Raw genomic sequence first — 15,703 nt, 5'->3', positions numbered from 1 at the left:
CTAATTACAAAAAACAATTTTGGGAATGACTGTGTTGTCATACCTGTGGCAGATAGCTGTTGACATCTTTCTAGATCACATGGTGATACAAAATCTTGGGCTACATGAAAGAAAAATAAAGTCAAAATCTTATTAATTTTAATGGATTATTTTAAAATATCATAAAAGTATTTACATTTTATAAAGCTAACAATTTTAATAAAAGAAACTGAGATCTTAAAAATTATTCCTAAAAGGAAACCTTCACTTCTGAGAAGAAAAAAAAAAAATACCTATTATTTCTGATGGTAATTATTTCAGCTTATAAATTCTGTCTCTTTAAAAATGTTTTATTATTGAGCTTTTCTTACATAAGTATCACTTGCCAATGATTCCTCCTTCCTGTCTTCAAAAGAACTATCTCTTTTCTTTAGAACAAGAGTATAGTCAAGCAGAAAAATCACTATAGCCCCCTTTTTATTTTTAATTAAAAAATGAGTTTCTCAATCTTGCTTATGCTGGAAAAGCAGGGGCAGGGCCAGATTCCACTAGCTCTGCACAGGAGCTTTGAACTACTCTGCTTCTGACTTGGGCTGGTTTATCTTATCTTATGCAATGTGGTGTTTCTCTTTTCAAGAGCTTACTATATTGATCACAAATTTATTGTGGACTCTCAATCTATACAATGTACTTCAGCACAGTCTTCCACATAGCTGGGAGTACAGGTGTGCATCAGCATACACTTACATACTCATATATTAAAAACATTGAATTTATATGGATTCTTCCTTATAGGCACTCATATTGATTTTATATAATTTTCCTATTGTAACATTTCTGGTAAACGGGAAATACTCAGGGAGTGTGCTAGAGCAAAATCACACTGGCTCTAAGAACTGATGGTTAAAAATTCAGTACATACATTTAAACAGGAAATACTCACTGGATCAAAGTCATACTGGCTCTAAGAACTGATGGTTAAAAATTCAGTACATGCATTTACACTTTGAAATGAGCAAATGCTAAAGATCAGGGCTTGATTTATTGTTTTATTAACTGTTTAGCTTAAGAAAATGATGGCAGAAACGTTAATATAAACTAAACTGAAAAGTTTGCTGTGTATATATATATATATATATATATTTTTTTTTTTTTCACCCAGAGAGTAGTCTGATTATACATCTATCAGCATATTTCTAGAGACAATTCTAGCTAGATTAATAGCATTTTCCTCTCTTATCCCCCAGTACTAATTTTCATTTTGGGTGGATGTGAGTTAAATTTTCTATTAGTTTATCTAAGAAAAATGCTATTCTATGACAGACTGTAAATTTCTTGAGGGCAAGATTTATTTCACTTTTATTTGTATTTTCAGCACCTAGAATAGGGCCTGATATATAGTAGGCACCTTAAAAATTAGATTTTGATTATATTTTTATAATCCCATTAGTGAATTCGGCCTAGACAAGGTGAAATTTTAGTTCTGAAGAAGATTCTCATTCTGAATTTATTGGATTTTGCTCATGGCTCTATCACTAAATTGGTGTGAGACTGAGCAAGTTTTCTAACCTCTCTGGGCCTCATTTTATTCATCTACAATATAAAATGACAGGACTGAACTAGATGAATTTTAAATTTTTGTCCAGGTCTATTATAGTATTATACTAAAAACCAGATATTAAAAATGAGATATCACTAGTCTCAAATTTACTTGTAAACTAAGTTTTATTCTTATGTGTATCAACCTAAGCGTGAGTCAATGAAAGGACAGAATATTGTAAAAAGCTACATATAAACATGGTCTTGGTTAAAAGCCAGGAAAAGGGGGGCATTATTTAAAAAGGATAGCTACAAATAGCTTCTCATCTCTAGTAGAATACAAAATATAGTAGGAGATAAATTGTACCAAAAGAGTACAGGAAGTAGAGGGGTCTCCAAACTAGGAATAATGAGGTGGAAAGAATGCTGGGCCTTACGGTTGGGAAGTCCTGAGTTCAAATTAAGTCTCAAATACCAACTGTTTCAACCTGGGCAAATCACTTAACCTCAGTTTCCCCATCTGTAAAATAGAAATAATAAAAGCATCTACTTTTCAGGGGTGTTATAAGGGACCAAATGAGATAATAATTGTAAAGTACTCTGCAAAGGGCTAGCATGCAAGAGGTGCTATATAAATCCTAGCTATCTAAAATTTTTACTATGATTATTAAAGAGATACATAGAAAATCCTTGAGTTTCACAATATTGTAATTCAAGGTCAAATATTCACTTCATATCTTTAAAATTTTACAGTTATTTCTCTGTGTATATAACACCATTAGGAGATTGAGAACTTTTTTTCCGTTAAAAGACTTTTATATTTCAGATTGTATTTCCACAGTGGGGAGGGCTTGCTATGTTAAGCTAGGAAGATAAAATATTTATATTTTTTAATGTACTTTCTGTGGTACAGTCAAACTATACCCTCTACTACATTAGTATACACTAGCATTTCACTATTTGTACTGTACGGTACTTGCAATGTTGTTGTTTTATCTTTGGTAGTTAATGGAATAGCCAGACTCACATAATTAACCAGATAGTTAGAAATATTCAAAGACAGTGACCAAATAAACGAAGCTCAACACAATAGTGTTGTGTTTTTTTTTTTTCATATTTTGGTATTCTTATTTAAATCATTTAAGATGTATTCCTTTATCCATTGAGAAGGTTACTTAAATTGCACAAAGTATTAGCCAAATAATTAGAGTAGAAAATACTTTGAAAAAATCAAAAACTAAAACTTAATGAATTAAAACTTTTCACAAAAATGAACTTCAATTTAATTAGCACTATGAAGATTTTTATGTGAGACATCAAAGAGATGCAATATACTTCTGGAACATTTATGTAACAAAAAAAGCATCATTTTAAAGACTTCTTACAGGAAAAATTATTTGAGATGTCAAATTCCAAATCACAGATAGTCTCCAAATGTTGATATTCAGCTAGGTCCACAGAATCTAAAAACCTGTTAAAAAAAAACAAAAACAAAAACAAAAAAAACAGTATTCTCAAAATTCATGATATTATAATATATATCAGAAAACAAAACTGGTATTTCCAATTAGGATTAGCCCAGGTTCTTCAGAAGGATACAGTCAACAAATACCTGGTAGAATAACGATAAGTCAAATGATGATATGGTTGTCTAGTAAGTAGATGATCGCTGTTGTTGAATTGTGTCTGACTCTTTGTGACTGCATTTGAGGTTTTCATGGCAAAGATACTGGAATGACTTTCTACTACTTCTCCAATTTATTTTACAGACAAGGAACCTGAGGCAAATAGGGTTAAATGATTTGCCCAGAGTCACATAGCTAGTAAATGCCTGAGAGCAGGTTTGAACTCAAATGATGAGCCTTTCTGACTCCGGGCCCAGCATTCTAACCACTGTCCCAGCTACCTGCTGTGTAGTAGATGGTATTCTGAGCAAAAAGTAAAAGCAAATATTCTTAAAACAGAAACAACACTGACACTGTAGTCAGAGATCCTGGATTCAAACTCTACCCCATGATTCCCTCTGGCATTACTGTCACAAGCAAGTCACTTAACCACACTCAGCCTCAGTTACCTTATTTAGAAAATGACCTTCTACATAATGAAGAGTTTAGACTATATATATCGTTTCAGAGCCTTCCAGCTCTATATTTATTTTAACATGCTGTTATCATATTGGAACTGCCTACAGTCTCTGGGATGATGCTTCTTCACAGCTTCTACTTAATACTCTGTTCATAGCCAGGTATTTGAGTTCTACTTCTTGCTCTGAGCACTATAATCAATAATATTCCTGCTTCTGAAAAGACTGTTTCAAACAACTGCCATATCATTCTATTTTTCATCCCTGTGACTTAGACAAAAACATTCTTTCATGGCCTATTACCTTATTGAGTTTTCTCTTACTAGAAGATAAGATCTATGAGGCCAGGGTCCATTTCACTTATCTATTTGTACTCCTGTCATTTAGCAAAAGTAAAATTATATTCATAGACTCATTCAATTTAACTATAGAAGAGACAGAATGGTAGTACTGCCATTTTTAAACCGTTAAAAAAGAATGGCATTAGATAATTTTTTTTAAATGGTCCTTATTGTTTCCATTTACTTTACTCTGAGAGTAACATGAACTAAAATTAGTACTTTCATATACAGTTATTTACTACACTAAACAAGCTCCTATACAAAAGAAATATGTCAAATGGAAATTAAATCTGAAAATCACAAGTTCTATTCTCATTTGGTCTAACACCATAGTCTTGGAAAAAAAGTGAATTGAGAGGCATAACTTGACCCCCTTTTTTTTTTAAATATTCCTACAAGTTAAGCATATATTTAGCACTTTTACCTTTTCAGTTCTTCAACATCACAGTTATTTTCTGGCAGGACCTTAATTCCTCGACCATAGCAGGTACCTCCATGAAGATGAAATTCTAAATGTGGAATATTTGACAGCTTCTTAGGAGTCACTGGCTGAACTTTTGTGTGTAAACTATAAATCCTGAGAAAGGTTCCAACCTAAATTTAAAATTATAAAAAAACTATAATATATATATAATAAATATAAAATAAAAATTAGTTATATATAAAATTACTGCCTTCTTTGAAGAATATTCAATCATATTTTCCTTTTACTTTTTATTTCCTAAACTGAAGCAGTTTGTCTGTTTTTATTATCACTTTTTTTGTCCTGTAATTAAGAAATCTTGCAAGTTTAAGCTAAATTCAAACAAAGCCTTTGAAAGCTTTTTCATGTGTTAATACAAATCTAGTGGGGAAAAAAACTGAAGAATATAATTCAAGATGCAGTACTTTCTAGATATAACAGATCTTCCCAAAATTAGTATTGAATCTGATTATTCCCAAACTGCATTTAGAAAACTCATTCTCAAAATGGAATATCCTTGGCATGCATCTCCTTATGAATGGGGTTGGACAACTTTCAGTAACCTCTTTTATCCCTGAACATTAAATAATTAAGGATCTTGAAAGATCACAGAAGAAACTAATATCACAGAAAAGAGATGAGAGAAAGATAAAATAAATGCTTGTTAACAGAAAAAATAATAAATTTAACATATAAACAAGAAGAAAGTGGGGGAACTTATATAAATATATGTTTATACACATATCAAATTCAATAGGAAAACAGGTGGAGATGAAAGGGGATGATAAAGAAGGGCACAAACAAAATAAACTTCTTGATACTAAAGAACTTAAAAGGAAAAAAAAGAAAATAAAGTTAACTAAAATCTAGAGGTAACCATTAACTTGAAAATGGATCATCAAACTGTGACATATTTTGCAACAAGAAATGATGAAAGGCACATTTGCTCAGAATCCTGCAGAGTAAAGCAGCAGAACCAAGAGAGGAATTCATAACAAATACAATAACACTGTAAAAACATTCAACTTTAAAAATTAGGAAAGCTGATAAATGTCAAATCAACTATCAGTTCAATCTATAGGAAAGCATGCTACCCATCTGATAAAAAAGAGCTAATGGAAGAAGAAAGACACATGGTCTTAACTGTTGTTTCTTTCACATTCCAACCTGTTTTGCTGCTACATACTAAGCATCATAGAACTCTCCAACTGAATTGCAGTTGAAATATTCCACAGGTGTTGAGTTCCTCATTAAAATGTGAGCTCCAAAACTTACATTCCATTTGTATCCCAGCACTTAAGACAGTATTTTATATATAATAAAAATAATAATAAATGTTTCATTCATTCATTCAATCTTCATTTTCTTCATGAGCATTCCTTAGGTTCCATCCTTAGCATTCTTCTGTTTCTAATTTTTTTTTAGAAAGTTTATTCAATATGTACCACAACTTCAAATATTATATATACTAAGATGACTAGCAAGTCATTTCTAAGGTACTTAAATTTCAGATGAAGAAACAAAGGCTAAGAGAAGTAAAGTGCTTTGCTCAAGATCATCAATGACAGAGCCAAGATTCAAAAACTAAGGTCCTCCCAAATTCATTCTTTTTTTTAATTAAAGTTTTTTATTTTCAAAATATATACATGGATAATTTTCGACATTCACCCCTAAAATTTTACCCTCCCTTCCTTTATTCCCTACCCCAGTCAGCAAGTGATCCAATATGTTGAATATGTGCAATTCCTCTATATATATTTCTGCAAATATCATGCTGCTCCAGAAAAATCAGATCAAAAAGGAAAAAAAAAAATGAGAAAGAAAATAAAATGCAAGCAAACAACAACAAAAAGTGAAAATACTATATAGGGATCCACATTTAGTTCCCACTATCCTCTCTCTGGATACAGATGGCTTTCTTCATCACAAGACCACTGGAACTGGTCTGCATTCTTTTTTTCTACTGCATCTCATTGCCTTCACAAAAATAACATAAATAACCTTTTAAAATTCCCTCCATCAATGCTAGTGAGCACATTTTCTGCAACTTTAAGAATTACAAAAAGCTGCCTGTAAAGTTGAGAATTGATGAGACTTGCTCAGGATCATTCTTGTATGTCAGAGGTAAGTTCTTCCTGCTCTAAGTTTTGCTGCCTTTCATAGAAACCAAAAACTTTATTTTGTAAAATCTCTATTTCAAATAAGATTTTTATCACTGCAGAGTATAATTCACAGGCTTAGAGAGCTGTGTGGGGCTGTGAGAAAAGGATAAGAGATTTGCCTATGGTTAACAGCTAATGTATGGGAGAGGTAGGACCTAAACCCATGTTTTCCCAACTTCAGACCACACTGCCTTTCATTTCCAGTTATTCTTGAAATTGACATATTCAATAAACTGAATAATCATCATGAGAAAACATATACACTAAGATTTTCTTACACTCACATCAGACAATAAAAATAACAAGATGTTATATTCACAAATTCCTTCTGGTGGCAGTATTGTATTTTAGGCTCAATTTTTAGTAAGCAGTTTGGTGAAACAAAGCATATTTAATATTCTAACAGAATAGGTCAAACAACAAATCAACATGCTGACTATATCCCAAATAGTTTAAATTTTAAATGGTAAAACACTATCAGAAAGACCAAAAAAAACCTGGATATCAATTAAAATATTTAAGAAAAATGAATCAGAAAGAAACCATGAGGTTTAATTTTCAAAACAGAAATGTACAATACTTGCAATCATTTATCAAAAAATCTGCAGAAAATTTAGTGTATCTCTCTACTATACTTTACGTAAGTCTTCTAAATGAAAATAAAAATTCTGGAAGTGTAAGTTAAATGTTTTTAGCAATAGCAAAACAAAATACAATATATAGAAAACTGCCAGGAAATACAAAGACTTTTTTTATATATATCCATATTCACGACATAAGTATTATAGTGACAAATAGACAAAGGCTTTTTTCAAATGTGATTTTATCAATTTAACAGTTATTTACTCCTTCTCCTCCATGTTTATGGAACCCTGTATTTGGTAGAGTATTTTAGTTTTGTGAGGGAAAAAAATACACAATTACTTCATAATTTTCTTTTCCTTTAAAATGAGGTCAGCACTTGGAAAATTGGAACAATATTTGTTCCATTGCCCGTTCTAAACTTAATTTTTTTTTGGCTCTATATTTATTTTCCATATTAAGTGAATTTCCTGACCTTGAACCCAGTGTCATATATCGAGGATCAAGTGGCACTCTCATGCCACAATCATGTATTAGGGTAGTTCTTTAGAGATAGGATGATTATTTGTTTTCAAAAAGCTTTTGTTTCTCTTTAAGAATTATTTATTAGAATTTTTAATACAAAAGGACATTGCGAGTTGCTTAATTTAACCCTCAGTTCATTTTAAATTTATTTTTCTATAACATTAATGAATATATGTATTGTGTAAAGTGAGATACACTTTGCAAAGTGGCACACTACCCACACTACTGGATAAAAACATGTAACATAGCATACATAAGGTAAGGAGATACATTTATAGAATCTAATCCATAAACCTTAGGGCAGGAAGGATCATCTAATCTAATTTCAAGTTATAAGTAAGGAAACTTAGGACCAGAAAGGATAGCTGTACATTAAAAACACATGGTATTGTCACTTATTTGTTTTAGGAAACTCAAATCAAACATTCTTACTTTATTATTGAAGAATCACACTTTCAATAAAATATAATTAAAAATGAAAACAAAAACGCAGTCACACCACTTCAAAACAACTCCAGTTGTTTAGGGATATATCAGATGCTTTATTATTTTCCTTACCTATTTATTTAAAAGTAAACCTTTTTTTAATTGAGAAATACAAGGCTGTCAAACATAATACCAAGCCAAATATCAAAACTCAACATTAAGCTAATATTTTAGACTTAAAACATCTTAAAGAAACAAGAGTTATTACCCTCCACACCATTTTTTAGAAAACATACTAGAGAAATGATCTTGCAACTTTTTTATTCCCATTGCGGAAAGTTAATTAAAAGTTTTTCTTCCAAGGAACTATGGCTTTTAAAAATATTTTAAATAATTACACATAGCTGTGTGACCCTGGGCAAGTATCTTAACCCCAGCCTGGGGGGGGAAGGAATAATAAATAAATAAATAAATAAATAAATAAATAGCACTAAATCAGTTCTAACTGCAAGTAATCATTTGTGTATATGAAATTAAGTCTTTATAACTGGCACAAAAATATGTAATTTTTTTTTAAAAATTGCTAAGCTTGTCTATACATTATCTCACCTTTAGACATTTGGCCAACGCAGCATGGTTATCATAAACGAGGATGTCTACTATCAGATTCTGCAATTGATTAATACGACCTATATCTCCTTCAAGAGCATCATCTTCAAATAAGACCTTCCAGGATGGAAATGGAGGTTTTGTACCATCCCATACCTATAATGGAGGGAAAACAAAGTCCAATGAAAATTGTTCACAAATTTTTAAGTTAAAAAAGGTATTTTAGGTTCTATAACATGTGGTTCATTGAAGTATTCTAAAGAATATGCTCTGATTTAGAAATTGGAACTGGCTGGAAATAGGGGGCATAGTAAAAGAATAATGACAGTTGAATTCTACAAGCATTTAGTAAGCATGTATGATGCTCTAGGCACTGTGTTAGACCCTTGAAAGAAAAACAAAAATGAAAAAATCCCTGCACCCAAAGAGTTTGCATTCTGCTGAAGGGATATAACACAAATTTGATAAATACTAAATAATTTGAAAATGGAGAGAATATTAACAACTGGCAAGATCAGGAATAGATTCCCTTTTTAGAAAGAGAGCAACTATGCTGAGCTTGAAGAAAGGGATGGGGGAAAAGAATGAGTATAATCCAAACAGAAGGGGCAACTTGTGAAAAGGAACAGATATAAGAAATAGCATGTCAAAGTAATAAGAGTTTGTGGAAAAGCTAGTAATCCAGTGAATTTGAAATTAAGAATGAATGAAAAAGTACATGAGATATGGCTGGCAAATTAGTTAAATATTTAAATATGTACATTAGAAAGATAATTTTTAGTTGTGTTTCTAGAAATGTGGGTCAAAATTAAGAATCAATTCAATGACCAACTGAGATTCCAGAAGACTAACAATGGATCATCCTATCATCTCTGGGCAGAGAGGTGATATCAAGATATTAATAAAATATATATATTTTTATTTTTAGACTAGTTCAATGTAATAATATGTTTTGCCTGATTGTTCACATTTATTGCAAAGGTTTTGTTTTTCTTTTGCTTTCAATATTGCTTTTTCAAATAAGGCAGGAGGGAAAATAAATTTTTTAATTGAAAAAGAAAAAGAAAAGAAGTACTGAAATACCTCTAATAATTAAAAGGCAATAACTTGTTGGGGGTGGGGCAGAGGTGTGCAGGAAGAAGGCGCAAGAAAAATATCTGAGACCAAGTTTAAACTCAGAGGTTCCAGTCCCAGTATTCTATCCACTGTACCATCTAGCTGTCTACATATATTTACTGCAGAAGACATATTTTAATAACGTATCTTATTCCTCCTTTCCCATCTTTCCCTTCCAGAATGTAAAGTAATTTTAGGTGAAGGATCTATATCTTATTCAAAACTTGTCAAATCTTCAATTTAGACTGGAAGATACCCTTGAACTAGTCTGACCCCTTCATTTTACAGATGAGTAAACTGAGGCCCAGAGAAATGAATGGTCAAATGTGCCCAAGGTCACACAAATAATAGAGAGCATAATCAAAGATTGGTCTTTGACTCTGACTCCAAATTCAATGCCTTTTTTATTATACCATGCTGCCTCCTCTATCCTAGTGTTTTATATATAGCACATATTTTAAAAACCTCTTTCAAAATGCATTTGTTGAATTTTCTCCTTTCAGCTGGACAGATATTTTTGATGAACATTTTACTGATTAACACATAAAGAATACAAAAAATATATTTAAAAGCAAGACATAAGAATGTGAAAGAAATTTTTCTTAAATAAAAATCAGGTAACATTCATCACTTGCAATTCTGATAGATATCATAAAATATTTGCTCAAACCCAAATGTTTTTCTTTTGATCAATAAGTAACAAAATTATAAATTAGTTAAAGTATTAAAGACATAACTGAAAATATCATCACAATACTAACAAAGCACCACCAATCATAGTTATAAAAAGTCAGTCTTAGACATGAAGTATTTCTTAAAGGTCATAGCAAACATTCTTATAAATGATCAAGCCACCAGTTAATAATAAATTTAAAATGTAGGGACAAAAGGAAATATTAATTCAAGGGTCATTTCTATTTTGTTGACTATTAAATACTTTTATTATTTATAAAATTACTGGTCACTGAATGACCAGAAAAATAATGTGGGAAACTTTACTGGCCTTGTGAATCACTATACAGGGCTTCTTAACTTTTTCCATTTGCAATACCTTTTCATCCAATAAATTTTTAGCATTTATAGAGGTATATAGATATATAAAATATACCCACTCTCTATTCACACACACCTGCACATATACACACACACATATATATATATATATAATACATAAAATACTGATAATAGTCATTTTGCAATCTCCACATTCAGTTATGTAATCCCATGCAGGGTCATGACATAGTTTAAGAAGCTTTGTTCTAAGCAACTATAAGAATATAAATCACAGAGAAGGTGCTGACTTGTATTGTTAAAAAGTTTCCTCATTTGATAGCTCCTTAAATCAGTGACATCACCTAGTCTCTATCACCAATATTATGAAAATCTTATTACCAAAAGGTGAAAAAAATAAAATAAAATAAAAAGCCCTCTAACAGCATAATATTCTTGGAAAATTTACTTTAAATCCATCACCATACTTATATGAATTCAAGTAATAATAGTATTTTCACTTACAAGTATTAGTCTAATACCACAATGACTACGGCTTAAATCCATTGCATATGGACCTATCTAAATTAAATGCTTGATTTTTTTTTTTAAGTCTCCATCAGTTATTTACCTACCATTAAAATGTGATAAAAATATTAAGTAGGCTGTTTTTCACCAGAAACAAAATGAATTCTGAAAAACTGGGAAATTAATTTAGACAAATCATAACTAACATTTATAACTTTTTGATACCTACCTTTAGAAGAACTGAAGATCCATCTACTTCTGCTTTCCCTACAAGTTGACAAGTCAAATCAAAATATTGCATTGCCTTTACATCAGACAATTTTATCAACGTCCCAGAGGAAGAAATATGATTAGCTGCCCAGATACGCAATGTTTCTACTGTTTTCTGGTCATCTGTTGTGAAAGTATATATTTTGCTTGAAGTACGAGGAATTATTGGAGTTCCCAAAGTCCCCTCAAATGTAAGAGATGAAAATCCAACAGTAGTAACACCTTGAATTTCATTTTTATACTGTTGTATCTAAAATGAGGAGGGCAAAATGGCTTAGTTGGACAGAGAATCACATATAAAGAAAGAATTTTAGAATTGTAAAAAATAAAAAAAAACATCTTATATGTGTACAGTGCTTTAAGGTTTAAAAATATTAATGCAGTTGTGAAATGATCCAACTAGTCTAGAGAACAATTTGGAACTATGCCTAAAGGGCTATAAAACTGCATACCCTTTGACCCAGCAGTATCATAGGTCTGTATATCAAGAAAATCATAAAGGAGGAAAAAGGACTGACGTATAAAAATGTTTGTAGCAGTCCCTTATGTAGTAGCAAAGAATTGGAAAATGAGTAGATGCCCATCAATTGGGAAATGGCTGAACAGGTTGTGGTATATGAAGGTAATGAAATATTATTATTTTATAAAAAAATGATGAACCAGCTGATTTTAGAAAGGCCTGGAAAGATTTACATAAATGGATGCTGAGCGAAATCAAGCAGAACCAAGAAACCAAGCAGAAGAAGAATACATTGTACACAATAACAACAAGAACTTGCAATGATCAACTATGAAAGTTCTGGTTCTTCTCAATAGTTCTGTGGTCCAAAGCAATCCTAATGACTTTGGACAGAAAATGTCATCTGCATCTAGAAAAAGAACTAAGGACATTTGAATATAAATCAACACATGCTATGTTCAGTTCTTTTTACTGTTTTGTTTTTTTTTGTTTGTTTGTTTGTGTGTGTGTGTGTTTTTTTTTTACTCCCATGGTTTCCCCTTTTGTTCTGATTTTTCTCTCCCAACAGGATTCATAAAACATAAACAGTATGTATTAAAATAAATAAATTTATTAGAAAAAATATTAAAACACCAATGCAATAAACATTTAAGCAACTATTATGTATCAAGCACTGTATTAAATGCTGGAAAAAAATATCCCAACCCCATTTCACTTCATCTATACAACAAGCCCTTTGAGGTAAGCAACATAATCTTATTATCCACTTGTAAGATAAGGAAACAGACTCAAAAAAATTGCCTTCACTATAATCACATAGCCAGCTAGGAGTGAGATTTGATTTCATATTACTCCTAACTCCAAATTCAGTACTCTTTCATTACAACATGATTATTTTTCATTATAGTGCTTTCAATAACTATGTCTTTATACAGAAGCTTCCCCCCAATCATTAGTCCTTTCACTTTTAGTGTTCAAATAGTCCAAGTTGTAGATCTTTCCTACTTCCAGGTAGTAGTTAGTTTTCTTCACAATATATTATGGTCCAGTCCCCAAAATTCTGTAATCATCATTTACTTTTAGCTACCAGGATTCCTAATATGTCTTCCCTAGAAAGTGACCTCCTTGACATATTTAATTTACTTTAAGTTTCCAATCACCAATAAATAAGATATATATATATTCATTTTGAGTGGGGAAAGGGATAGTGTAGTACATAAGATCACTATATGATTTAAGCAGATAATGATTAACCCTTAAGAAAAGTGTTATTTTCTCAGAAATATAAGGTAAATCTAGTATACAGATTATATACTAAAACCTAGATTACCAAGGCAAACAGGTAATTAAAGACTAACTTTGATGTTTAATTGTTATATTAACCTTTTAAAATCCTCTGAAATCTCCCACAATGTTTGATACTATATTAAAGAAAAATTAATCTCAATATTCAAAGGAGGACATCCAAACCACCAACTATCACTTGAAAAAAAATGCTTCAAATCATGGACAATAGAAACACAAACCAACTCTGAGGTTCTACCTCACATCCATCAGATTGACAAAGATAAAAAAAAAAAAAAAATCACAAATGTTAGAGGGACTTTGGGAAAATAGGGATATTAATGAACTGCTGGTATAATTCTAATTGATCCAGCCATTCTGGAAAGAAATGCCTCTCCAACCCTAGGGGGGAAAAACAAAACAAAATAAAACAAAAAAAAAAAAAAAAAACCCTGAATTTTGCATACCCATTAGCCCAATGATGCCTATATGAGGTCTAACCTCAATGACACAAAAGAAAAAAGTATTTATTGTAGCTCTTTTTGTAATGGCACAGAACTGAAACTAAGGTGGCAGGGAGCAACATCATTTGATTAATGGCTAAATAATATCTAATATACTATTGTACTATTAAAAAAATAATATTGATGATGGTCTCAAAGAATCCTGCAAAGACATGTATGAATGGATGCACAGAGAAATGAGTAAATCCAGAAAAATTCATGTAATAACAGTCTTGTAAAGACAAAAAAAAATTTAAAAGTTAAGAACCATGATCAATGAAATGACCAAAAATAATTTCAGAGAACCAATGATGAAATATGCTACTCTCCCCTGACAAAGAGGTGAGAGATAAATGACACAGACAAAACATGTAGGAATGTGTTTTCAGGATTAAAAAAAAAAAAAACAGTCAGTGCTCATTGATTAGGAGATTGTTGAATAATTTGTGGCATATGAATTTATTTCACCACTAAAAAAATAAAAATATGAAGAATTCAGAGAAAGTAACGATTAAGAAAACTTGTGAACAGATGAAGAACAATAGAAGAAGAAAGGGGTGCAATATACACTATAGCTACAAACATAAACAAACAAAACAAAATAAAAACAGTAATGATCCACTTAACACCGATTAAGTGGAATGATCAATAGTCTATGAAAAACAGATAATGAATTATATTCTCCTGCATTCTTTTACAGAAGTAAAAGACTAAAGAAAAGATACAGAATATTTTACTTCTAAGCACTGATCAAACAACCAGCCTAAAGAATTTCTGAGGGATTCATCACCAAAAGAGGCTGATCATCAAGGAATTTTTTTTTAAAGTAATAGCAATTCACTGAAATAGTGTATTAAATTAAAGGTTTATGACTTGCTTGGGTAGAGTCAAAATTCATACCCATAAATCACAGAACCTTGAAGCATGAAATTAAGTCACCAAGAAGACAATACAATGATGATACCAATGGCAACCTTTTCTTAAAAATCCTGAAAAATATAATAAATAATAAAATAATAATATAATATAATGTTATATTCAAATACTATATATAAATATAGTAAAACATAACAAATAATAATAAAATATCAATAAAAATATAATCTGATAAATCCTAAGAAATATAATTTTTCATATCAAAGACTGAATAGTTTTTCTCCCCCTTCTCAAAATAGCTATCTACTTATAACTTTATACACACACACACACACACACACACAAATTTTGCATCCCTCCCAGCATAAAGTTAAATTCTCTGATGACAGAAACCATTTTTTGTATTGTCTGTATCCCCAGTACCTGGCACGGTGATCTGAACATGGTAGTGCTTACTAACAGCATGCTGGGTTGGATTTCTTCTCTGGAGAGATTTTATACAGAAATATAATTTATTGTCACTTCATACCTTTTCTTTTCTCTCAAAGCTAACCAGACTCTGTTTTTGCCTTTTAACTCTCCTGGCATCTTCTTAAACATGCAAAGTAAAATCTTTTTCAAAGCTATCATTTTCTACTTGGAACTAAATCTTTAATCTTTTTTCTTCAGCATTCTCAATCCTCCTTTTGCCAACTTCTCTAAAACTACTGAGAAAAGAGTAAAGGAGAAAAGAAAGCAGATCTTTACATCCTTCTATACCTTGTTTGAATGTCTGTGTGCATTTCTATAGTATCTGATATAATTAATGGATTATAACAGTTATTAGCAGTGATTTAGCCTGTGCCTATAAATATATGATTTAAGACAGAGAGGGAGGCTAGATCATTGAGGAAAAAATTTCCTATTAAAACCAGGATTAGGAACAAGTCAATTATGAAAAAAAGTTTTAGTAATCTTGTAAATTACT

General features: G+C 31.0%; 1 protein-coding gene across 3 annotated transcripts in view; it reads right to left on the bottom strand.

Moving 5' to 3' along the window:
* Positions 1-15,703, bottom strand: part of POT1 (protection of telomeres 1) — a 76,772-nt gene that overhangs the window by 15,255 nt on the left and 45,814 nt on the right. For all 3 annotated transcript variants that reach the window (XM_074268054.1, XM_074268053.1, XM_074268056.1), the window contains 5 exons: positions 11,573-11,863; positions 8,710-8,865; positions 4,367-4,536; positions 2,904-2,989; positions 44-100 (listed from right to left, as the gene is read on the bottom strand). In XM_074268054.1, coding sequence (XP_074124155.1) covers positions 44-100; positions 2,904-2,989; positions 4,367-4,536; positions 8,710-8,865; positions 11,573-11,863 — 760 coding nt within the window. The remainder of the gene's footprint in view (positions 1-43; positions 101-2,903; positions 2,990-4,366; positions 4,537-8,709; positions 8,866-11,572; positions 11,864-15,703) is intronic.

Source organism: Sminthopsis crassicaudata, chromosome 5 (genome assembly GCF_048593235.1).
Source record: "Sminthopsis crassicaudata isolate SCR6 chromosome 5, ASM4859323v1, whole genome shotgun sequence".
NCBI lineage: Eukaryota > Metazoa > Chordata > Mammalia > Dasyuromorphia > Dasyuridae > Sminthopsis > Sminthopsis crassicaudata.
This window is presented reverse-complemented; position numbering and strand designations above follow the sequence as displayed.